A 25,659-nucleotide genomic window follows, 5' to 3' on the forward strand; every position below is an offset into this window, starting at 1 on the left:
TTTATTTTACCAATAGTTTAAAGTTATAAAACTTGCATAACTCCCACCAAATGCAGTCAAGATTTTGTGGATTTTTCTTTTGTTCCTATAATTTTGGCTACCACTGTAGATTATATTTTGTCTTTCAAATCACGAATTTCGTCCCTTTGACGGACCAAATCGATCCTCTAGAGGCGATCGCCACTAGGTTGGTAACCACTGATCTAGAGTTAAAAGAAAATTTGTTACTCTACTTATGATTTTATCTTTGAGTGCTTGTGTCGTGGTTGTACTGTAGATTCAAGTGTTAAATGGTACTGTGAAATAGAAAAAAAAAAGACATTTTATTTCTTTATTGAATGCTACATCTACATATGAAAAAATCAATCAGCATATGAAACATTTCAACAGTTTAATAAATATGAGAATAAACATGTATTTCACAAGATTGTAAAAATTAATGTCTTTCAAAGGAGACATACAAGTAACAAGCTAAAAAGAGTAATAAAAATATTTATATGTACATGTGGTGGTATGGATGTAAAAACGATTTTATCTTCATGAAATGGCAATAATTACAATCGGCATAATGAGACAAAAAAATCAGGCTGTTCGAAAAAAAATTTTGACATATTTTTTTTACAAAAAAAAAAAAAAAAAAAAATCTAATATTTATTTATTATTATAAATTTATGGAACTCACAACAGATCTCACTCTCAGAACTTTATTCCTACCATTCCGCGAAAAAGCAGACATTTTGCCCTGCGCGTAACAGTTCTCTATTTCATTACAAAACGTGCAATAAGCAAAATTTTTTTTGTCTAAAAAATCACGCGTGTGATTTATTAGGGGATCACTTTATTAGAAGAGTGTAGGAACTCAGCATCAATTCCTCATTTGAGGGGATTTTCTGTTCTTGCTGCGAATAATTAATGGAGATGCACAGTTGAGGCAGTGAGAAGCAAAGGGATGTAAATGGACATTTTCAAATTTTGAGTGAAACGCGTTTAAAGATAACATCCTAGGTTTCATTGAAATTTTTTTCAAAATCGCTGGGCGCTGCTGTATAGCAGCGCCTACCAGGAATACTATTACCACCTCTTGCTTCAAGACAGAGGAGAAGTTCACCTACCATGTGTACTGGTTGTCTCCAAATTTTTAATTTTGCCACTTACATTCCTTTGCTTCTCACTGCCTCAGTTGAGATCTTGAAAGATGCTGATTGGAGAGTTCCGTGACGTAAGATTTATTGTGATTGGCTGTCGATGTTGGTGCTCAGAAGTTCTGCAGTTGCGGAATGTTACAGTACTCGGACAAACATTCTGGATTCCTGACGTTGCTGACTTCAGGGATTTGATTAGTGTGAATGATTTTCTTCACCAGACTCTCCATTCGTTTGCCGTTGAGGTTGTACTGCGTGAAAAGGAACATTATTAGATTTACTCATAGAAACTTAATTTTAAAGATAGTACGTTTGAAAAGCAAAACAGAATAACTAGAATAATCTCATTTGTTGAAAATTCAAAATAAAAAAAATAGTATAAACAACAGGAAAAAGGCATAATAACAGGATGAGACAAACCTCAGCAACACAGCTCTACTAAGGTATAGTATGTGTGTTTGATCAATTGTAAATGAAAAGTATTTTCAAATTATGTTAAGCCATTTGGTTTGGATTCATGATGCTTTGATTCAGCTGCCGAGAGACGAAGAAGGCACTGTAGACTATATTCTAAACTGGATTTTAAAGGACTGTTGACGCTATTTAGAAACTCTTGTCCTCAATCTACTGGTGGGTTTTAGGACTACTGTTGTTTTTAGTGACTGTTGATGATAGGATTTTTTGAGCCTGATCTATGAAGCAGTTTTAAGGAATTTTGCCCTTAATATAATAGGAACTTTTTGGATCTGTTGTCTCAAACTTGATGGGGATTTTCGAGGACTGTTGTCTTTATTTAAGGGATTTAAGTTTCTCCCTATTTAATTTAGGAGAGAATGTTGGACATGTGTCTCTTAACTTCATTATTATTCTCTACGTCATAAACCAGGAAGTGACGTAATATTCGAGGCAACGATGACTACGAATTTGACAACATGTAACCTACTTGCAACCAGGGGGATAGCCCCCTTTTCAATAAAGTGTGAAATTACTTTTCAATGATTGCAAATCAAAATTTGCATTAGATATCTTGTGCCAATCAAAAAATGAAAAAAAAAATAATAATAATAATTTATGTAATTGTACAAATGCAAAAATTAGTAAATAAGTTCTGCTGTAAGAAGGTAAAGAGCAGTGTCTGCAGATTTTTCAGTTTTCAATTTTTTTGAAATTTTGTATTTGTACTTGCTTTATAGTGCAAGTTTGCTTATTCGGTTTCTGCTGAAAATTAAACAAAAAAAAAAAAAAAAAAAAAAACACGTTAAATTCAAACATTTTCTTATTGTTAGTATGGAATTCAATACCGGCTTTGCACGGTCTACCCCGAAAATAAAAGTTATGTCAAGTGACGAGTGTTCAACAATCAGGCTTGAACAAAAAGAAAAAAAAAAAAAAAAAAGAGAAAATCAGTAAAATTGTGCGGCAGATTGCGGAAAAATAACCAAAAAGGAAACATTTTAAATCTTGCGATTACTGGAAAAGCCTCAAAACAAAATCCAGAATTTTATTTGTTCATATTCGAGAAAAAAAAATGCCAACAGATCTTTCGTCTCAATGATTTTCTTCACGCTACAAATTTTAATAAAAGCATTGTTACGGAAAGTTGAGATGAAGCACTGAATAATCATTTGAATGGAGGAAAGCCTTCAAAAAATAGGGGTTTTATGCCGAAATCTAAGTGTCATATTTAATAATTTTTAATTGATATCTCCGCTAATTATTATCAGAGGATTACTTTAAATAGCCAAACATAAAGGCGGAAAAATTACGAATCTATCGATACCTGCCTGGTTCGATGGTCAACTCACTGGTGTTCGGGAGGAGTAACTTAACATAGATACATACATACATACATGCGCTCGGTTTTTAATTATGTTAGATTCAACCACATACAAAACAGAAAAAAAATTAGTTTAATTAATTTGAATTCTTAAATTTTGAATTCAAATTATGTGTTTCACAATCACGAGTTGCGACAGGACGCTACTCATTGGAGTTATTGTTTCTAGAAACGGATCCTGTAACCCCTCCCAAGCCTGCCCCTCCTCCTCGGCGGTTACTAGTGTACAGTTGTGCGTGCGTGTGTGTGTGTAGGCGCGCGTGCGTGTAGGTGCGCGTGCGTGTAGGCGCATGTGCGTGTTGTGCAGGCTTGTATGTGAGCGTAGACCTGTGTGTCTGTGTGTATGCACGTAGGCGTGTGTGTATGTGTGTAATGGCGTGTTTGTGTGAGTGTGTATGTGTGTGAAGGCGTGTTTGTGTAAGTGTGTATGTGTGAAGGACGTGGACGTCACCGCTCAGGAGAAGCAGATTCCGGGGGACAGTGCGCCTGCAGATGCCAGTGGTGCTGCTGAGGCCCCTTGTTGAAATTGAAAAAAGAACCAAAAAAAAAAAAAAAAAACGATAGATGCCGAAAATTGAGTCACGAAAAATTCACTAACCGGGACGTCTTTAACAGCCACTATAACTCCGGGCACATAGAAGACGGTGAGTTCCTGCATGATAGTGGTTTCAATCTTTTTGAGTATGTTCTTGTCGAAGATGTGACCGTTCCTCATCTTGACGAAGAGGACGCAACGTCCATCCCCACTGCTGTTGCTCTGGGCGACACACACGCTGTCGGCAATCTCTTCGATGTCGTGGACTGCGGGGAGAAAAAGCAATGAGGTAATGACTAGTGGAGGAAAATGATGTTATGACTAGCGAAGAAAATGAGGTAACAAAAACAAAAAATGAGGTAGTGGTCACGAGATAATCACTAGCGAAGAAAAATGAAGTAATGAGTAGCGAAGGAAAAATGAAGTAATAACTAGCGATGAAAAATAAGGCAAGGACTAGCAAAGAAAAAATGAGGTAATGACTAGCGAAACGAAACTTAGATAATGGCTTGCGAAGAAAAGTGAAGTAATGAGTAGTGCTGCGGAGTCGGAGCAAAAATGGCCGACTACGACTCCGAGAATTTCAGATCCTTCGAATCTGAATCCTTTACCCCAAAATCAGTCCAACTTCTTTACTCAGTTCGACTCCGACTCCAACTCCGCAGCCCTGGTAATGAGTAGTAAAAAAAAGGAGGTAATGAATAGCGAAGAAAAATGAGTTGATGACTTACGACAAAAGTAGGTACAGACTAGTAAAAAATGAAGTAAGAAAGAACGAGGTACTCAGCAAAAATATGAAGCAATGACTAGCGAAGAGAGTTGAAGTAGTGACTAGCGAGGAATGGAGATACTGACTAGCGAAAAAATGAGCCAATGTCAAGCAAAGAAAGTTGAAGAGTATAATGTGAGAAAATGAACTGATTGGAGAAAGAATGAGCAATGACTTGCGAAAAAACGTAATGGCTAGTGACAAAAAAAAAAGAAAAGAGTTAGTGACCGGCATTGCTGCCGATGGTGAATTCAGCAGCGATTGCAATAACAGCAAAACATGTCTGTCGGTCTGTCACGTTAGACTTTTGCTGTGGAAGTCAGCGATGATTTTTCTATTTCAAATGATGACATAGCTCAAAATTTGTATGACTTGAAACCTTTTGAATGTCGTCCTTTTTTTTTGTGGAAACCGTTACTTTCTCAATAGTACAGTTTGCATGCAACATTCTTTGGAATAGTATGTTTTCAATAAAAGCTCTTTGTTTTGTTTTGAACGAGAATTTCCGACAGAAAAATGCAATTTCTAAATTTACATGAAGTTCTCTAATTTTCTGCAACACGTTTCAAAGAAAATTTATAAGTTTTAATTTTAATAATATGAGTGGTAACTATAGTTTTACTATGACAGACATATCCTAAAAGTAGGATATGTGAAAAAAAGTTACATTCTCGGATCAGGTTAAGCTCTAAATCTGTGGTGATGTGGTGATATTTAGTTTTTGTCGACAGATAAGTTGAGAACATAAATTTGGTTGCAAATAGTAAAGGTTCTATCAAGGAATTTCGTTACAATCGAGAACATTCATCTCTTAAATACACCAGAATTTCAATCAGTGGCATCATTTTAAATTTCTGGTGCAAGGAAGCATCAAGTGCCGTTTCAATAAATAGTTGTATTCTAGGGCTGACGTATTTAAAATTCATCCATTGGCAATAAATAGCTTTTTAATCCACTATTGATGTTTTCTCAGCCATTGATTCGGAAAATACTCATTAGACACTTCACTCAAATTTTATTTCTTAAGTGACTAATTTGAACGGTTTGAAAAAAAGAAAAAATACAAGCCTCGTGCAACCTTTGAGTGATCTCCATGGAACCATGGGATTCCATGGACCACAATTTCAGAAGCGCTGTCATAACGCAATTAGCAAATCATCAGTTTTCAAGTGAAGGTGTTTTTTAAGGATGTTTTTAGGATGCCCAATAAGTAAGTGATTGATAACACGAAAGCGAGTTAGTTAAAATATACAAAAACAATTGCGTGCACAGAAAATCTACTACTATCCTTTTGTCGCTTTCTCAATTCTTACCACTTTAGCCTTCCGAGCAAAATTGTCCTGCACAATTTCTTAAAAGAGCAGCTCTGAATAATTGAACCCCTAACTTAATCTCAGATAGTTCAAAATTATTATAATAAAAGCTGATTTTTTTTTTTTTTTTGAAGTTAAGAATTTTGTAAAGTTACAATGTGAATAATAACGAAGATCGCTAAAATATTTTAAATCATTTGAATTAAAACCTGCTTCATTTAAAAAGTTTTGTATACTTACTCGCCCAATAGATTTCTTCGGAAACGAACCTCTCTCCGTGTTGTTTAATGGTATTGTCACTAAAAATAAGTAAAGAAAAAAATATTTGTGAAGCTTTTGGTGTCAAATGAACTATATAAATCGTAATATTTATTTTTAATGTTTATGTTTATGTTGTGGATATGAATGGTGCTGAAGTTTACCTTCTTCCGATGATGATCATTCCTTTGGTATCAGGATCTATCCAGGCTTCATCGTTTTGAGCCCACACTCCTGAAATTAAGAAATATCAGTAACTGTTAAAACCGAACTGAAAGTACTCCGTAAGAAAAGTACAGCGAAGTTTTGAACATTTCAAATGAGCGAGTGGAAGCCTGAGTTTCTCGTCGCAATTGATACGGAATACTCTGATTGCCTATTAAAAGTACACACATTAAAGTTGCATGACACATAAAACCGTATGTAAAAATATTTATCCTTTCATGATGTGAATATGCATTTTTAATAGCATTAGTTCAAAATATTCTAAAAACGATAGAAAAACTGATAAATTAAATCTGTACAAAATATTATGTGGTAGTTTTGCAAATTTAATAAATTTCATTGAAATATTTCATGTATAAACGATACAAAAAACGAATGTGTTGCAAACTGCTTATTTTTATTAAGTGCTAGTGGTACCCGCACAGCTTTGCCCGTAGTAGAAAATTAAAAGGTCATTTGGTTCGCCTGTATATTTACAAATAATGGATGATGAATTTCTCGCCAATTGGCTATGTTCATTCGCTCTCCCATTCCACGTCATGATAATTTCGTAATTTACTCGTCCATTTTATGATAATTTTGCTCCAGAAAAATTTTCTTAAAACTGAAATAGAAAAAGAACAAAATCGAATTTTTGAAAAATCGCTTCAAGGTGCACATTCCCATGCTACAAACTAACTTTGTGCCAAATTTCATGAAAATCGGCCGAACGGTCTAGGCGCTATGCGCTTCACATTGATCCAGACATCCAGAAATCCAGACATCTAGATATCCAGACATCCTGACATAGACACTTTGAGCTTTTATATTAGTAAAGATAAAGACTATACTTGTACAAAACATTCATAAACTTAACTACAGTTGATACATCGCTCAGTGATAGTAAAAAATACAAACAAAGAAGTCTTGAATTCGTTTCAAACCAATAGCGTTGTAGATATGGCGTAAACATAATTTCCTATGCCAAAGTTTTGATGATAAATTTTTCAAACTCTTTGACGAATTTCAAAATTTTCATATGAAAAAAAGACTCGATTTTTGAAGAATTTTAACATAAAAATTAAGGTTGTAGGATGTTGATGTAATATTTTTTTAGGATTTATTCAACGAAATTAAAAAGAGCTAAGTGACTGTTAACTATCAATCACAAAGACAATAGAAATGAACCCGTCAGAAATCAAGACGTCAGTTTTAGGCGAAGTGAAATCAGTAAGCAATCTGCTCGATTGCTCAGTAAGCACTCATATTTTGAGATTTTATAACCGAAATTAAAGCACATTTTTCGTATTTAAATGATTCAATTAAAGAACTCTCTCTTGGAGCTTTATTTTCAGCTTGGTTGTTACAAACACACATACATAATACGATACAGTAAGCAAAATTACTCTTTACCTGGAAATTTGGAAAGATATGTTTCTTGCATTTTTGTACCATCCTTGTCATTAAAGACATGAACGGGGAAAGAGGGTGTAGGTGTAGCCAAAACAAGTTCTCCGGTCTTACCCACTACATTGTTTCCTGAAAAGCAATAGTTGCTATTAGTGTAACGTTCGAAACTCTTTTTTCCTTTGAATGATTCTGTCTCGGGAAAAATCGACTCGATTACATCTTAGTTCTCGTGGTTTACCAGTTGCATGAGTTGGTGGAATACACTAGTACGTAACATGAAATACACCGCCAGCTCAGTCAATTCCAGCCGAAGACTGCAGTTTCGTGCTTATTAGCACTCTTCAGCCCGGCATAGGAAAGTGACTGAGCTGGAGATGGAAAGTCTCTTAAGGAAGCCAAGAGTGACAAACAAACTGATAGCTGATATAGAGTTAGCGCAGACCCAGTCGAGTGATCGAAGCAATGATTCGGTTCAACTCGAGGATGCAAGGCAAGGTATATTCAGTAAATTACCGCCCAATAGGGAGGTAATTTACTGAATGTACCTTGCCTTCTACCGCTACTGGGCGGTAATTTACTGAATAGTACGTAGGCTGTTCAATAAGTAATAAGACTAATTTTACTGCGGCGAAACCACTCATCGGAAAGTTAATTCCTGTGGCATGAAAAATGCTTGTTGCCTGTATTAACAAAACTTACCGATAGTTAGCGCATACAGACCCATGTTCCTGAGTATCACGTGTTTGAAGGGAAGTCTATTGGCGTTCGCTACAAGACGCAGCCAGTTGTCAAAATGGAAGCGTCGTTGGAACAAAGTTGTGCGATTAAAGTTTGTTTTCGTCTGCAAAAATCAGCATCGGAGTTCGTTGATATGATACGTGAAATTTTCAACGATGAAGCAATGTTTAGAGTCAGTACTTTTTGCTGGCATAAAGCTTTTAAGGAAGGCAGGCAGGATATGGAAGATATTGAACGTGAGGGAAGATATTGAACGTGAGGGGTAACCTTCAACGTCCATCACAGAGACAATGATTAACACTGCTGCTATTATTATCAAGGGGAATCTCAGAATTATTTTACATCAGTCAGTTCTGGCTGTTTTCTCAAGTTAAGAAAATATCACTAGGCAAACATTTCGAAAGCAACAAAGCATGTCTAAACTCTTCGGAGACGACTTTGAAATATCTCTCACAAACTTAACGTTCACAAGTGTTTAAGGCGTGGACAGAACGTTGGAATAAATGCATTATTCCCGCAGAAGTTATTCTTGAAAAAAAACCATGTATGTTATGAAGATTAAAGTTGTTCTATATTTTTTATAAATTTACTTTTATTACTTATTGAACAGCCCTCGTATTTACAGACCATTGTAAGAATAACTTCTGTTATGTTATCTATCATTTTTAAATTGGTTATCGTGGTTTAAGTAACTCAATTAGCCAGTTTCTTGGGTCAGTGGAACTTTTGAATTTTCCAGTCATCGGTAAGAATTTTTTTGTTATATTATCATGGTTTAAGTTACTATCAAAAACTGACCAGTTACTTGAGTTGATGGAAATTTTAAATTTTCATGTCAAGGTCAGAAAAACCTTTCTACTATTCTTAGATAGGTTACGGTGGTTTAAGTAATTGTCAATAAACCAGTTACTTGAATTGGCAACTGTTGAATTTTTGAGCCAATGGGAAGGATATTCTTTTTTGAATTGATGGAACTTTTGTATTTTTTGACAAATGGTAGGAATATTTTTTTGTTATATATATGTTAAATCTCATTCTTCAAGAGATTTCAACTATAGGAAAGTTTGAGTTTTTAAATTTTCGGAGCGGGAACTATTAACTTTTACTTTGTAAATCTTTTGAGAAACATAAAATTTAGTAAGACAAGAAGTAGCTATCGTAGAACAGTGGCAAGATATTTGGTAAGTTGAACTTATCCAGCAGGACATTTCGATTTATAAAAAAGGATTTAGGGTTACCTGGAAAATTGAGCATCAAATGAATAATCATATTTCAATGTTTTGAGAAAAGTGGTCTTAAAATTTATAAACAATTTATTTTTTATTTATTTCTAAAGATTATGTGAGATATGATGCGTTCGTAGTAGTCAATATTATCCTTTTATTTTTAAGTCTTTTGAGAAATTGTCAATCTATTCAAAGTTACTATAAAAATCTTCATTTATGATGCCATGCAAAGCAAAGATACTGTCCGACCAGGTTTGCCATGAAATTGGCTAGTGGCCAGTTAGAACGATTCCATCTGAATGAGGGAGGAAAATAAAAATAAAATGATGAGTTATTTCAATCATTTTGAACCAAGAAGCTAACTAAAGTTAACTAAAGCACGTACTAGGGTTATATTTTGTCTACACACATGAAAACGGCCTCTACGTCTTGGCTAGCACAACGGCTTAGAGCGCGCAAACTTAGTTAAAGGCGTACTTTAACTTCGCTATTATGTGGCAAAAAAGATGTCAAATGTAGGCCTCCCCCCCTATTTGACCACTACTTTCTCATCATTTTGATACAGTATTTAGGAATTTCATTTACATGAAAGCAAAAGCGATCAATATGATTTGAAAAAGGAGAAGACAATCAAGATAATAGACAACAGCAAAACCCTTCTAAATTTCATGTAAATATTATTTACCTTCATCATCGAAAATTTGTAAGTCTACTCCCAATGCAGGGCATTGTATTTCTGAGCTGTAAACTGGAGAATTGAGATCGAAACCGGAGAAAACTCCAATCACTTCCGTTGCCCCTGGAAGAAAAAAAAGAAGTTTATTTAAAAACAAAAAAATACAAATTTGCATTTATAAGATAATCGGCTAAGAGCATAGAATACTGCTGCTTGATGACTTGTTTTCTTTCTACCTTGGTGGAAACCGAAAAAAAAAAAGTTTACGTCGCAGCCATGTTTGCATTTTAATGGAACTTTGAATGTATTTAAACAACTTGATATTTCATTCGGAGGGTTATTTTTAATTGTAATGTTGCTTTCATTGTTTAGGAAATTTGGTGGATAAGTTTACATTTTAAAAGATTTTTTAAATTAGATTTAATGGCTTGTTTTATTTATTTTCGGGTTATTTTGCAGTTTGACGGATTTTGGTGGTCTAACTGTTTAATGGAACTTTTTTTACAATGCAAAATATAATTGCCTCGAAGTCCTTATATTCAATTTTTAATGCAGTCTGTACCGAACTCGTGTAAATATGTCTCTAATATTACTGCAAATACAAACCAATAAATCAACGTCATCTTTCCATGTAAACATACTATCTTATCCATCCAGTGCCCGCGCACACTAATTAAATTCATATTCGTTCTGAACATGTTTGATTTTATAAAACAGCTGATTTTATAAACCGGCATGCCAACACTTAAAAAAAAGTTTTGGAGTTTAAATACCCTAAAAAAGGAAGAATGACTATATTTATATTTTATTTTAAGTGTTTCAAAATGAAGCTGACATTTTAACGAAATAAGAGATTTTTTTTTACCCAAAAATCTTAGACTATTAGTGATTAACAGGATTTGGAAGTAAAGATTCAGCGTCGTTTGAAAGTTTATAAAAGTTTTTGTAACTTTCAACATTACGTTCTCTTTACTCTAAAGTCTCTTTACTCTCTTTACTCTAACAAGTCGCATCAAACTTTTATTTCCTGAACATCTCTTGAACAGAAACACTGATTTCCTCATCTTCAGAGACCAATTCCTCCACTTCTTGGTGTGACATAACTTTGGACTCTACTATGCCTGTAGACTGTTTTTTATATATGTTGTGTTTTGTAGCTGCCCCTTTCAAGTTTTGATATGTGATCTCCAAAAGCTTGATTTATAAAACGAAAATAATGATTTCAGTAAAAGGGATGGTTTTAAAATATTCTGATATTGTGTAATGACTCTGTACTTCAATGTATCTTACCATATAAACATCCCACAAGGACGTTGGACTTGACCTTCTGCAGAATGAAATCAACATTCTGGAGTTTGACGGGACTCGCTCCAATCGCGATAATCTTCAAATGGTCCAAATTACAACCTGGTCCTGTAAAACACAAACAATTAAAAAATAAAATTTCTGCATTCACGTGTTTCGAGGTTTCAGGGAACCTCTTTTTCAAGCATATGATAATGTAAACAATTTTCAAAAATTGATACTCATATAGTAATATTTTGTCAAAAATTGTATTTGTTATTATAAAATGATAAAATTTATATTATTAAAATTTTTAATTTTAATTAAGAACTACTAATGTTCAGGGAATTATTTATTTCATTACTATTAATATTGTTCTTATTTTAAATGTTTTGTATAATTAGCCAAGTGCATGCGGGGTAAAGTGGATGGGGCAAAAAAAAAAAAAAAAATTCCTTCCGTTTACATATTCGAAGTTTTTTAAATCACTTACATAGTCTTTTTAATATTCATTCATTTAATAATTCACTTAATTATTCATTCATTCGCTTATTTTCTTATTCATTCATTATTTTATTCAATCATTTATGTTTTCCTCATACTCTAATTAATTAATTTATTTATTCATCTATTGTTTTATTATCTATCATCATCTATTCATTTATTCATTCTTTCTTTTATTTACTCATTCATTTGATGAAAAATATTTTTTCAAATTATCAAAAGAAAATGTTTTATTAGACAAATATCTCATTTTTTACTTTGTTCCATGAAAAAAAAAAATGCAAAAATAATGTTTCAGTGCAAGTTTTATTGTAAATTAGACTGTTTTTCCTTTGTGCACTGTAATTCTCAAAAAAAATTTCCCTTTTTTTCATTTGGAAAAATTTAAGTTATTTTAACTGTTGCACTTTGCTCTACATTTCCCTGTATCTGAGGAAAACATTCATCTGTGTCACAGCAAAGGACTTGAGGGGAGGAAAAAATAAACATTTTGCCTTTGCGGTGAAATGAAAAAGCGCGCAGCGTATCTAGGACCTTTTTTGTTAACCTAGTTTTCCATAAAAACATTTTTTCTTTTTTTCGAAATTAGTAAACATTTATAACTCACGTTCTAATTATACCGTATAAGTATTCCAATAAATATTAAACAAAACGCTGTTTTTTCTTCTTTTTTTTAAGTAGTCGGAAAGCAATCAGGATTACTGAATCTAAATATCCCAAGCCAAAAATTAAACGGATAGTTGCTACATCGTGGGTGAGGTCCATTGTGATGTGCAAAGCGTTGCTAAGCAGCAACAAAAAATCCACCATTTTAAAATCTCTCTGCATTTCATTGTTACGCTGCAAGATGTGAGCTAATGTTGCCGTTTCTGTGCTATGACGTTGGACATTCAATTCACGTCCGGGTCACCAGTGCTACGTGCTGGATCATCTTCTCTAGTAACGTTATCAAAACATCGGTCACACTTAACCTTTATCAGAAAATGCAAGAGATTAAAACGAGATTAGCTGAGCTTGACTTTTGTAAGATCATTATCCGCTTAGAATTATACGGTTCAGCTGAAAGCTGCTAATTGAATTTCGTTAAGGTTATTCAATGAAACGCGGCTTCTTTTAAGTGAGAGCCGACTCAACTGCCATTTTCAAAGTGTTATTAGAGAACAGTATACATTAACACGAATAATGCTTTTTTTTGTCAATTTATATAAATAAAACAGAGAATATATGCGTATGCATGTTCCGTATACAAATTCAGTTTACGTTGGATCTCGACCAAACTTGGCAGGGAGGTACTTGGGCACCCGAGAAGGAACGTAGGGGGGGGGGGGGGGTTGAACGCCAAAAAAGAACCGCTCGAATTTTAGTTTTAGTATCCAAAAACGGCATTTTCCTCATTTAATCGCAAAAAAATACTCGCAAAAACTAGAGAATATCTATAGAAACTTCTAACTAAAATATCCATAGAAACTACTGATTTTTCTGCATCAGATAAAATTTGTTCCAATGTTTCACGCGTTATGAATATACGTAGGGTTTATAGAAAGTTACGTTTTTAAATAGAGCTGAGGAAAAAAAAAAAAGAATGAAAAAAAAAAATTTTTTACAGATTTTTCGATTAAGTACCGAATAGGCTTAAAATCTGGAAAATACGATTAAAGAAGAAAAATTTCTTCTCAAATAAATGGTTCATCTTTCGTTTTCATTATTTCTAAGACAAAACTTTCAAAAGCGTTTTGCAAAGAAAAATGAAAGTTTTAAAGGCTACAAAAACACCCTTGTTAATCGCTGTATCTCAAAGCCAGACTAACGTAACTATCACTCCTCTGCAGGAAAGATTAAAAACGTTGAATTGATGCATGCAACGGTTAGAAACACGTTTTCCCATGATGCTTCGCTCTGGAGATGGGTCCATTGGTGGATATGGAATTTCGAAAAATTACTTTGTTAAAATATAAAATACAGATAATGCAGATGCATCCTAAGAGTTCATTTCAAGGCGGAAAATTACTCCTAGATATTTTTAAATGAGTGAACTAACCGCAGGCAGTGAATAACATAATAATACTAATGAGTTCCACAAAAAATAACTTTCTGAGGATGAAACAAAAGAATATAGAGTAAGAAGACAAGCATACTAATTTTGCTTTTTAACATCTGCAACATTTGACGCTTTGTCTTATAACTAAACCTTCAAATGAAATGTTTTACTCGAAATTCAAATTGTTTTTTTTTTTTTCATTTTTCAAGGTTCTAAATTTTGATTTAAAATACGCTTGAAAAATTTTTGGAGGTGCATTTCCGATTTTCAATGTGATAAATACGTTTGTGAAGGCGTTAAAAATATCTCGGAGAAAAGGGAATATTGGTGGTGCTCGTTGCTAACTTCAATTGCACTCTCACAAACCGTAACTTCAATCCTGCGATACTTTCAATTTAAATTACTAAACTTTTACATCTGACTTACTCGGGCCCGACTCCTGTGGTAGGTGACCTAGACGGCCGCCTAGGGCGGCAGATTTTAGGGGCGACAAAGTTCAAAATTGAATTTTTTTTTTTTTAAAGTATGAATATTTGTTTCAGCGTCATAAAATTTACTGCATCAATGCTAAAAACAAATAATACTTTAGAGTCTAGAGTGTGCACCATTGCTTGGACATGCAAAACATATTTTGTAGTAAGTTACCGAGCTAAGGCAGTGCTAAGGCAGAAATACTTAAAATACACCGCCAGCTCAGGTATTCCATCCGAGGACTGCAGTTTCGTGCTTTTTAGCACTTATCAGCCCAGAATGGAAATCACATGAGCTGGAGGCGAAAAACCTCTTAAGAGAGCCAAGCGAGCCAAACAAACGGGTAGCTAATGTACAATTAAGCACACCAGATGAGTAATCGCAGCAATGGTGCGGTTCAACTCAAAGATTGATGGCAAAGCATGGTATTTTGTAGTAAGTTACCTACCTAAGCCAGAGCTAAGGCAGAAATACTTAAAATACACCGCCACCTCAGGTATTCCATCAAGGTATTCCATCATCTCAGGATGGAATACCTGAGCTGGCGGTGTATTTTAAGTATGCAAAACATAGTTTGGAATTTAACATGAAATTCAATTTAATTTTAGAGGCGGCAAATTGCATACTTTAAAAGTCTTTTTGAAATATTGATACCTGTATCAGTGCCATAAATTACACAACTATAATGTTACGATAATTTAAAGTGTGTACTAGTGCGTGGATATGCAAAACCCAGTTTGGAATTAAACTAGAAATTCACTTTAGTTTTAAGCACTTTACTATTATTTTCATTTTATTAATTCATCATCATTTTTTATATTCATATTAATCATTCAATGGGGGGGGGGACACTTGTCAATATCATCTAGGGTGGCAGAAGTTCTAGACAAGGCCCGATCAAGGCAAACTGGTGCCCAGGTTCTGAGCAGATGTTGGTGCCCCCCCCCCCCGCCCCCATGAGAAAATCCGCACAATTTTAAAGTCAATGATTCATACTAGAAACCTAATGTACTAGAAACTACATTTTTAAGGAATATGTCTACATTTAAAAGGAAACCTGGGATTTGAATACCAAACATTTGATAGTCACCTTACTAATCACACTTAAAATTGCCTTACCTTAAGGAGAAAAATAAGTTAAAAACAATTTAAAACTGCAAAAAAAAAAAAAAAAAAAAATCTTACTAATTCTGACATCAATTCTTAAAAAGGCTTCTTTCCGGCTTTAACAGAGGCAAATGTGTCGATCAAATAATCGAAATCTATGTTTGATGTCACAGAATTTTCAATGGTCAATAAGGAAAACGCCTGCAAATTATCTTGAAAAACGCAGTTTCTTAAATGATTTTTGATTCTTTTCAAAAATGAAAAGGAACGTTCACTGGAAACAGCTGTTGATAGGCAAGGTAAGAAGTTGCAAGGCTGAATCCACATTCGGAAATGTATGTGTAATGTTTAGTGATCTTATCCTTTTTAAACATTCTCCAGGGGGGGGGGAGAAGAGTTACATTTTGCAAAAATTTGAAAGTGTGTTAATTCTTCAGGAAAATGTTCATCTATGTCATCCAAGTAATTATTTTGAAATTCCAGAGCTAAAGCACAAAAACTTCTTTACGCGAAATGTTTTTAACTTTATGAGGTTTTGAGCTGATTTTTAAAAAAAATTTTAGCCCCCTTTCCTTTAAAGTTGAGCAAAAGTAAAATGAGCTTTAAAAAAAAAAAAAAAAAAAAAAAAAAAAAAAAAAAAAAAAAAAAAAAAAAAAGGAAGCAAGTAAGTGAATTTAGGCTAGGCTATTTTGGTGCCCTTAAATTTGTGGTGCCCAGGTCCGCGGACCCGCCGGACCGTGCGTTAATCAGGCCCTGGTTCTAGAACCGGCCCTGGACTTACTTGGAACCATCTCTTCTTTCTCGAACATGTCGACGATGCTGGTGACCAGGAAAGTAAAAGCGACTTTATAGTGTTCCATGATGTCCCAGAATCCATGCTTGGACAAGAAACATGGCAATCCATCATAAAGAAGTAAAGTAGCGCCAAGGGCCAAGTTGCCGACGTATAGGTTCCACAGATTCCAACCCACCTGAAAGAAAAAACGAAGATAACATTTAGATATATAATTTTTTAAAATATTTCTTGAATATACCTTTTTTTTTTCTGGTGACTGATACAAGTCAAATCTATCGTGGTTCCTAAGTCCTTCAAGCCTCATTACAAACAGGAGCGCCACGATGGGAGGTCACGGGAGGTCACCGTGACCTTCCAAAAATGTCCTTACACAGAAAATTTTGTTTGACGATTCGGTAAGATTGTCATCATTCTGCATGATTTGGAGTTCTATTCGGCAAAGTTATCATCATTCGGCGAAATTTGGAGTTGCCTTCGGCAAAATGTGGAGCTTCATTCGGCAAATTGAGAATTTTCACCCTTTTGAAAAAAATTGAATTCCCAAAAATTTGAGCTCTGGCGCCTCTGATTACAAACCAGGAGATAGGAGTGTTCGGGTCCAGTTCTGAATCTAAAGTATCACAATATTAAAAGATGATGTTTCCATGTGTTGCTTTTTGTCTGGGTTAAATAGAGCTTTTACTATAGTGGTTCTCGTTAAAATGGAAGCCGTAATCTTTTGCCTTAAAGAGGGTAGTAATATGCACTACCAAGTTTTGGTTTATCGAATGTTCTACGTCACAAAATTCGTTTTGAATTTGGAAAGGCTTGAAAACTAAATCAATTTGCTAACTTTCAAATTAATTTTATTATTTAACTAGTAGTACCCGCACGGCGATGCCGGTGCTAAGAAGTTAAAGGAAATCCGTTGAACAAAAAAAAAAAAAAAAATCTCCGCCCCCCGCCCCTCTTCTGATATGAAATGATCATTTTTCTTCAGCTAAAATGCGTACACACCTTTTCAAAATACCTATTAAAGTTTCTATGGAATTTAAAACCATTCGCCAAAACACATAAAAATATTGACAGTTGAGTTTTAAAACTCAAAATAATCCTTCAACTGCATAGTTCATCGCTTAACGCACCAAGCAACCACGCTACCGTTACCCTGCCCTTTACCGAGTGAAGCGGTCCCCCCCCCCCTGCAATTTAAAGTGTTTCGCCAAATAAACAATGCAATTATAAAAACGTTATAAAGAACAATCACAATTGAATCATACGACAAATCAAATCATTTGCTTAGTTAAGTAAGTATTTTCAACTATAAAGAACAAAAACAAACGTTGAAGAAATAAGGAAAACAAAACCCAATAGAAAAATCCTGCAAAATCAAATTATGCACTTGAACATTGAAAAAAAGCGCATTAAAAAATATGTTCGCTGATCACAACAGCGTAACATGGGCATGGTTCCGCGCAGCTATCAACACTGTCGGCCAAAGCCCTCTCGAAGAGTTAACTTACCCTGCCAGCTATTAGGAATTCATAGAACTAAAGTTACCCCGACATCTATTAGAAACTCAAGAACTAAACAATAAATTAAACATTTAATTTACAATTAAATATTTCGGTCAATCTGATTAAAAAAAATAGCCTATAGCCTTCCTCAATAAAGGACTATTCAACACAAAAAAAAATCAATTCGAACCAGTAGTTTCTGAGATTAGCGCGTTCAAACAAACGAACCCTTCAGCTTTATAATATTAGTATAGATATAAATTTTCCCGTTTTCATAATATTTTTTTATTGCTGCTGCACTCCTATTAGTCATAGCGTGATGTTATAGCCTCTCCAATGAATGGACTACTCAACACAAAAAGAATTTTTCAATTCGAACCAGTAGTTTCTGAGATTAGCGCGTTCAAACAAACGAACCCTTCAGCTTTATAATATTAGTATAGATATAAATTTTCCCGTTTTCATAATATTTTTTTATTGCTGCTGCACTCCTATTAGTCATAGCGTGATGTTATAGCCTCTCCAATGAATGGACTACTCAACACAAAAAGAATTTTTCAATTCGAACCAGTAGTTTCTGAGATTAGCGCGTTCAAACAAACGAACCCTTCAGCTTTATAATATTAGTATAGATATAAATTTTCCCGTTTTCATAATATTTTTTTATTGCTGCTGCACTCCTATTAGTCATAGCGTGATGTTATAGCCTCTCCAATGAATGGACTACTCAACACAAAAAGAATTTTTCAATTCGAACCAGTAGTTTCTGAGATTAGCGCGTTCAAACAAACGAACCCTTCAGCTTTATAATATTAGTATAGATATAAATTTTCCCGTTTTCATAATATTTTTTTATTGCTGCTGCACTCCTATTAGTCATAGCGTGATGTTATAGCCTCTCCAATGAATGGACTACTCAACACAAAAAGAATTTTTCAATTCGAACCAGTAGTTTCTGAGATTAGCGCGTTCAAACAAACGAACCCTTCAGCTTTATAATATTAGTATAGATATAAATTTTCCCGTTTTCATAATATTTTTTTATTGCTGCTGCACTCCTATTAGTCATAGCGTGATGTTATAGCCTCTCCAATGAATGGACTACTCAACACAAAAAGAATTTTTCAATTCGAACCAGTAGTTCCTGAGATTAGCGCGTTCAAATTCCAATTTTTGTTCGAATTCTGTTTCATTTAACTTTTAAAATGTCACTTATGTATCGAAGATTGTTGCAACGCAACAAGAAATTTAAACAATACCAGTGTAAAGAGGTAGATCAATCTAACCGCTAGATGGCATGCGTTCGCATCGGGATTGATTGTTCATCATTTGGCAACGAATTTTTAAATTAACATTTTCCCGATTTCTAAAGTTTTATATATATGTTTTTTTTTTGTATGAATTTTTATATTGTTTTTATAGAAATCGGTTAAAATGGTGCAGCAACGGAGATAATCGTCATCTAAAAATAGTACTTAAAATGTCTGTTTTTCTGTACATAAATAGTGCTGGATCGAATATGATTTTAATGTGTTACTTATTTCACAGACGATTTCAAGAAAAAAATTATCGAAGCAACCCCATCACGAATACAGAAGGTATGTCTAGTTTACTACATTTTATTAGACAGTGCAAAATAGATAAGCTAGAAGGTACCGAAACGCACTGTGTTTGAATATTATTAGTTTTTCTATCAAAGAATCTTGATAATAGAAATTTACTGAAGCAAACACCTCTTTAGATAAAAACAGCATCCAGCACATAACATCCAGCATCCAAACCGTGGCAGCGTGGCATTCATTTGAATTTTGACGTCTTGAATTCAAATTATGTTTTTTTTTTTTTCAATTATGATTGTGATAGTAGCCATTTGTAAAAACAAGAAATCCAACGAGTAGGGTCCTATCGTAATTCGTGATTGTGAAAAACATAATTTCTATTCAAAGTGTCAATTTAGCTTATATTGAAATTAAAGTGTCAGGGGCTTGAAACTAGACTTTGAAACTGTAGTCTTAAAAACGTACTTTTAGGCGATATAGATATTTTATTTATTCATTTATGTTTTTAATTTATTCCGCCTTACAGTTTAACTCACAAGATTTTTAGGATCATCAATATTTTTCTTTTACACTTTTATTAAAGAAAGATTTTACCGATAGTGCGATAAAATTAATGAATTCGGTGTTGAAATAAAATACCAGTAGTTTTGTGTTGCAGATGAAATGAGTAAACTTTTTGCTTTTTAACTGGGAACATAAGGTAACAACGCTCTGAGGGTTGAATGTTGAACGAAAAAAAAATCACTTTTACGTAGCACATTTTATGCTTTATGATATTTTACACAGCTGTTGTCAGAAAAGTTAGCTCGGCAAAAATTTGTGTGTTTCGTCAGGATTTATACGGGATTCAAATTTTTTTTTTTGTAGGGGCTAGCGTTAAATGATTTTGAACTGTTCAATATAAAAGAAAAAATGTTTAATAAATAAATAAAGTAAAATAAAATGAAGCCAAAAAAGGAAGAAGAATGAAGAAAAAGGCAATAGAGAGAGAGAGAGAGAGAGAGAGAGAAAGAGTTGTGTGTGTGTGTGTGTGTGTGTGTGCGTGCTTTGGCTGATATCCTTTTGAATAAAAAAAAGTTTTTTTTTTTTAAATCTAGTTGTTCGCTTTGGAGTTATTAAGGGAAGTGGAGCAAGAAAGACGGACACAGGTAACCATCAGAAACGCATATCCCCACCTCATAACGCTACTTTGATTTTTTTCGCTTTTTTTTAAAATTAAAAGTGAACTCATAAATTTATTAAGCAATAAAGATTGCTTATTGTTCTTATTTTGCCGTCAGATCTATTCGTTTTGCAAGTCCAGTGATTCCTCGTGGTGTTTCCAATAAACTTCGTGAGAGCTCTGGAAATAAATATAGTCTAATTTGCATTGTTAACTCATTAACCTCTCCCCCTCGTTTTGTATCTTATTAATATTGTCATTATTTGAGCTATCAAGGGATTATTTTGAACTACACTCTTTGAAAAATGTAGGAATTCTAAGATTTCACTAGTGTTTGGGTACATTGAGCTATAAAATATTATTAAACAAAAGTCCAAACTCACTGGTTGCATAGCTAAGATGACGTCCCCTTTTGTTAGGTCACAATGTAAACCGAAGTCTCTCAGCAGGGGCAAGAGTGTCTGAAAGTAAATATATAAATAAATATACAGAATTTAAAATTCATATTCTATGCGTACATGTTTTACACACAGAAAAAAGTTTCCAGTGTGTTTGTTAATTTTTGTGCTTGGGAGTATGTATTTGCATGTCATTATTCCACTGCAGCAGAGTCCTCTTGCCATATCAGAGCATCTTTCTATATCAAATGCTATAGCAGAGTATTGCTATTTATGACATTTGGAATTATTATTTGTATCTACTGAAATATTATGTTGATTTTTCTGGTAAACTATTCGTTCAATGAATGCTGCTTTTTATAAAATTAAGAGCTTTTCATTTCTAAGAATTGTTATGCAATAAGTTTTGAGAAATGTTGATTGAAAAATGATCTAGACAAAAAAATTATTGAGTTCTAAGGGACGTTAAATTAATTCTATAACGTATAAATGACAAAAAAGCTGTATAAAAAACAAAATTACCACTTTAAATGCCTCCTTTACACGAGGCATCTTAATTAAATCAACTTACAAAGAGGCGATTATTGTGAGGTAAAACAGGTAGAAAAGTAAAGGAATCCCCCGAAATCCTTCACACGACAGGAGCACAAGGCACATGTGTCATTATCATTCTTATCCCGATGAGTTAAGTCAACTAAAAGGAAATTGCCAAGCATTCGCTCAACGCACGAGTAAGCAAGTTGAGTCAACTCGGTTCAGTTTTAACAACGTTATGGGGAGCAGCTGTATGAACAAATTTGGCTTATTCCAGTGATGTTGGACATGGAATTATATTTTTATGCACCATTTTCAAGAAAAGTTGATTCAACTAAGCTGCCTCGTGTGAACACAACGAAAAACACCCGTCAACTAGTTGACAGGCATCTTTTTTAAAATGTGGATTCAACTAACCACCTAGTGCGTAGAAGGCCTAAATCCAGTACTCAATGCATCTTTCTAAATTAGCATAAGTATGTTAATTAACTGAAAAGGCAAAGTGACGATTGCGTTGTTACATTACCGCAGCAGAGTGTACAAGGCCTTTGGGCAGACCAGTGGTCCCGGATGTAAAGTTGATAAAGACTGGCTGGCTGCAAGGAAATTGCTTGAAGACCAAGTCCGGAACTTCCCCATTGGGTGTGAGACCATCTTGTAAGAAATCTTTCAAAAACACACTGTAATTGAAATTAAAGAGCCATTAGCTTTGAAACATTCATTGACATTTCTGAATTAACAAAAGATCCAGTTTTTTTTGTTGAAAAAGTGTCGTCACCTAATATTTTAAGTCTTACATCAAAATGTACGGGATCCTAGGGTTTTGCTTTCTCACGAAACAGTTGCAATCTGCGACTTATATAACGATACATTAAAAGTGCTGATTCAACAAAATTGCTTTGGTAAATATACTGTGAAATGGACTGCGCATTTTTTTTAAGACAAGAATGACAATTAGTGACAATCATATGAGACTGAGAAGCAAAGGGATGTATGTAACAAAATCAAAAATTTGGAGATAACTTGTGTAAATGATGGGAGAACCTCTCCTCTGCTTTGGGGAAAGAAATAGTACTAGTGGCCATAGTAGGTGCTGCTGTGCAGCATGATTTATATATACAAAAAAATCGATAAAACCTTGCCTAGTAAATATCTTTAAAGCGTTTTACTCAAAGCTTGAAATTGCCCACTTAAATCCCTTTGCTGCTCACTGCCTCATATAATGTTTTTTGGTTTCACGTTAGTGCTAATAATGGGGTCGTTTCCAAAATTTTAAAATTATTTCTTTTCTGAAAAAACATGCCTCAAAGCATAGGATCTAACTATTTTTTAAATAATTTGTTCAAGTTTAATATTAAAAAAAAAATTACTTAAACCGGTGAGCTTTCATTGTTTACATTTCTTGCCAATGACATCACAAATGATGAAATGCCATTCTGTGTTGCCATTCACAGTGCAAAATATTTAATTCGTATCTTTACTCGCGCGTATTGGCAACGATATGGTTAGTAGCAAGCGTAGAGCGCAATTTTAATTCGCTTCTTGATTATCATAACGTGGAATCGCGGTAGAAAGATGCGGCCAAGTGCATCATTTGTGACGTCATCAAGTCCACGCCTTGTTTCAAAAATCGGACATTTAAAAAATTAATTAAAAAATAACTGATAGGAAAATGAAAATATTTTCTGGGTCCATGTTACTTTTTTTGCTTATTCTATCAATTTCAGCGATAAAAAGTACTACTTCTGACTGAAAAAAACAACTCATTATGAATTCCATTATTTTTTTTTTCTCTCTTTGAGCATATCTTTTACAAAAATATATTAAACTTTTTATGATTAGAGGATAGCACTTCCAAACCATTTCATGAATCACTTTAAAAAAAATTGCTCTAAAGTGGTGCATGAATAGACGCGAGTTTCTATAGAATTTCTGTTAGATGTTTCTTAGAAGCAATAATTTTTATTTAGTTACAATACCGTTCAATCATGTACTATTGTTTTATTTCTATATAAACATGAAGCCCTCCAAACTATAGGACGAAGGGGGGGGGGCGGAGGTACTTAGTTTATTCGCATAGTTACTGGGGATGCGGCATTAGCTTGCCATGTTTTCGAAACATCGAAGTTTTCGCTTAAGCATCAATTTTCCAGGATCAATGTTTTTCTAACACAGATGCTTTGAATTCGATGTTTTTTTAGCGCTCATCACTTTATAATTGAACCAAAAAATGCCAAAATAAGAAAAACTGACGATTATGTAATGACAATATTTATGTTAAAAACTATATCATAAATCAGTTGGAAATGAAGCTACTGGGACAGTTATTCGTCATACGATTCGCTTTTGTCCAATGTTATCTACTTTAAAAAATATTACCTATTTCTTTAATTAGCTCGCATTGTATCAAATCTCTCATTTTAGTTTTCGTATTATTCAGGGCAAAATTAAGAGAAATTATGAAATATTTCCTTATTAATTTGTACTGATGCGTCAATGCCATGGATTTTAAATATACGTAAGAGTTACTTATTCACCTTTGTAGTAAGTTAATTAAAATATACAGTGTTTTAATGATTAATTATTATTAATATTTTTATTAATAGTCCTATTTATTCATTTATTTGTTTATTTGCTTTGACAGCTCAAAAATTTTATAAAGTAATAAATAACTACAATTAATTCATTTCTCGCTCAAAAGCATATGTTAGAAATGTCTATGTTTAAATACATGAAATCGATATTTCAGATACGTTTTTCTTTTTTTTTTTTTTTTTGTGATAGATACATTCTGTGCCATCGTGTTTCAATGTTGAGCATCGATGCTTTGAAACGTTGCATTTCAAAACATCGTCTAATTTTTCTAATCGCAACGTTCTGTCCTTTCTTACCTGTTATTTACTTGACTGATGTCTTTCAATTCAGAATCATCTGTTGTTGGAATTATCACGACTTTCTGGAATGAATCGGTTCCTAAGAAAATATGATATGTTATAGTGGAATTAGATACCAAATACAGTTAACATATTTTAGTAAAACAAGCTCGACATTTTTGTTACGAGACTTGTTTAGGTTTCATTAAGTTTCATTTAGTTTTTAGTAGATGTTGAGTTAGTTAAGTTTCATCCCTCAGTTTACTGGCGTTCGGGAGAAGTAACTTGGATATACATAGATAGATACATACGCTCAGTTATTAATTATATACTAGCTGCATGCCCGGCGTTGCACGGGCTACCTAAAAAATGTAAGAGCAGTCCAGTTGATGCTTTTGTAGTACACTGACACTAGTTTCTAACGCGTTAAGGAATAAATAAATGCGCGTAAAGCAAGGTTTAACTAAGGTTAGGTAACTAAAAATAAACTGCATGTAAATCACTCATTTACTTTACGACGTGCACGGTCCTCCTCGAAAATGAAAGTTATGTCATGTGACGCGTATTTAACAATCAGGCTTGAACAAAAAAAAAAAAACAGCAAAATTTTGCTGCAGATTACGGCAAAATAATCGAAAAGTAAACAACTTAAACACCCTGATTACAGGAAAAGCCTTAAAACAAAAACAAGAATTTTACCTGTTCATATTCGAGAAAAAGAAATGGCAACAGATCTTTCATCTCAATGGTTTTCTTCACGCTGTAAATTTTAATAAAAGCGTTCATCCGGAAAGTTGAGTTGAAGCACTGAATAATAATTTGAATGGAGGAAAGCCTTCGAAAAATAGTGATTTGATTTTGAAATCTAAGAGTCATAATTAAAAGTTTTTAATTGATATCTCCGCTAATTATTATCGGAGAATTATGTTAAATAGCCAAACATGAAGACGGGAGGATTACGAATCCATCGATACCTGGTTCGATGGTCAGTTCACTGTCGTTCGGGAGAAGAAGCTTGGACATAGATAGATAGATAGATACTCAGATTTTATATGTATAAGATAAGATGATTTTTAGCTATGAGAGACAACTTCAAAATATATGACCCAAAACATAGAAACATGAATCAAAAAGAACATGAATCACTTAAGAAAAGTAATTTTATTCCGAATATATACAGTGGCTCCCAAAAGTGTTATTACACCTTGAGATTTTGTAGCAAAACCAAAATAACACAAAACTGAATTCGAATATGAAGTCCAATTTTTTTTCGCATCATTCCTATGCCATTCTGAATAAAACCCAGTAGTGTTTTTCAAAATATTGCCA

The 25,659-nt window shown here is 33.8% G+C and overlaps 1 protein-coding gene across 1 annotated transcript in view; it reads right to left on the bottom strand.

Annotated features, from left to right (window-relative positions):
* Positions 1 to 317: 317 nt before the first annotated feature.
* The window catches only part of LOC129229492 (acetoacetyl-CoA synthetase-like), an 83,067-nt gene continuing 57,725 nt past the window's right edge, over positions 318 to 25,659 (bottom strand). The window contains exons 8-18 of the mRNA XM_054863810.1: positions 24,349 to 24,430; positions 21,984 to 22,137; positions 20,909 to 20,986; positions 16,294 to 16,483; positions 11,399 to 11,521; positions 10,118 to 10,231; positions 7,472 to 7,597; positions 6,019 to 6,088; positions 5,837 to 5,895; positions 3,578 to 3,780; positions 318 to 1,393 (exon numbers count right to left, since the gene is read on the bottom strand). Coding sequence (XP_054719785.1) covers positions 1,256 to 1,393; positions 3,578 to 3,780; positions 5,837 to 5,895; positions 6,019 to 6,088; positions 7,472 to 7,597; positions 10,118 to 10,231; positions 11,399 to 11,521; positions 16,294 to 16,483; positions 20,909 to 20,986; positions 21,984 to 22,137; positions 24,349 to 24,430 — 1,337 coding nt within the window. The 3' untranslated portion in view covers positions 318 to 1,255. The remainder of the gene's footprint in view (positions 1,394 to 3,577; positions 3,781 to 5,836; positions 5,896 to 6,018; positions 6,089 to 7,471; positions 7,598 to 10,117; positions 10,232 to 11,398; positions 11,522 to 16,293; positions 16,484 to 20,908; positions 20,987 to 21,983; positions 22,138 to 24,348; positions 24,431 to 25,659) is intronic.

The sequence above is a fragment of the Uloborus diversus genome, chromosome 9 (genome assembly GCF_026930045.1).
Source record: "Uloborus diversus isolate 005 chromosome 9, Udiv.v.3.1, whole genome shotgun sequence".
Classification (NCBI taxonomy): domain Eukaryota; kingdom Metazoa; phylum Arthropoda; class Arachnida; order Araneae; family Uloboridae; genus Uloborus; species Uloborus diversus.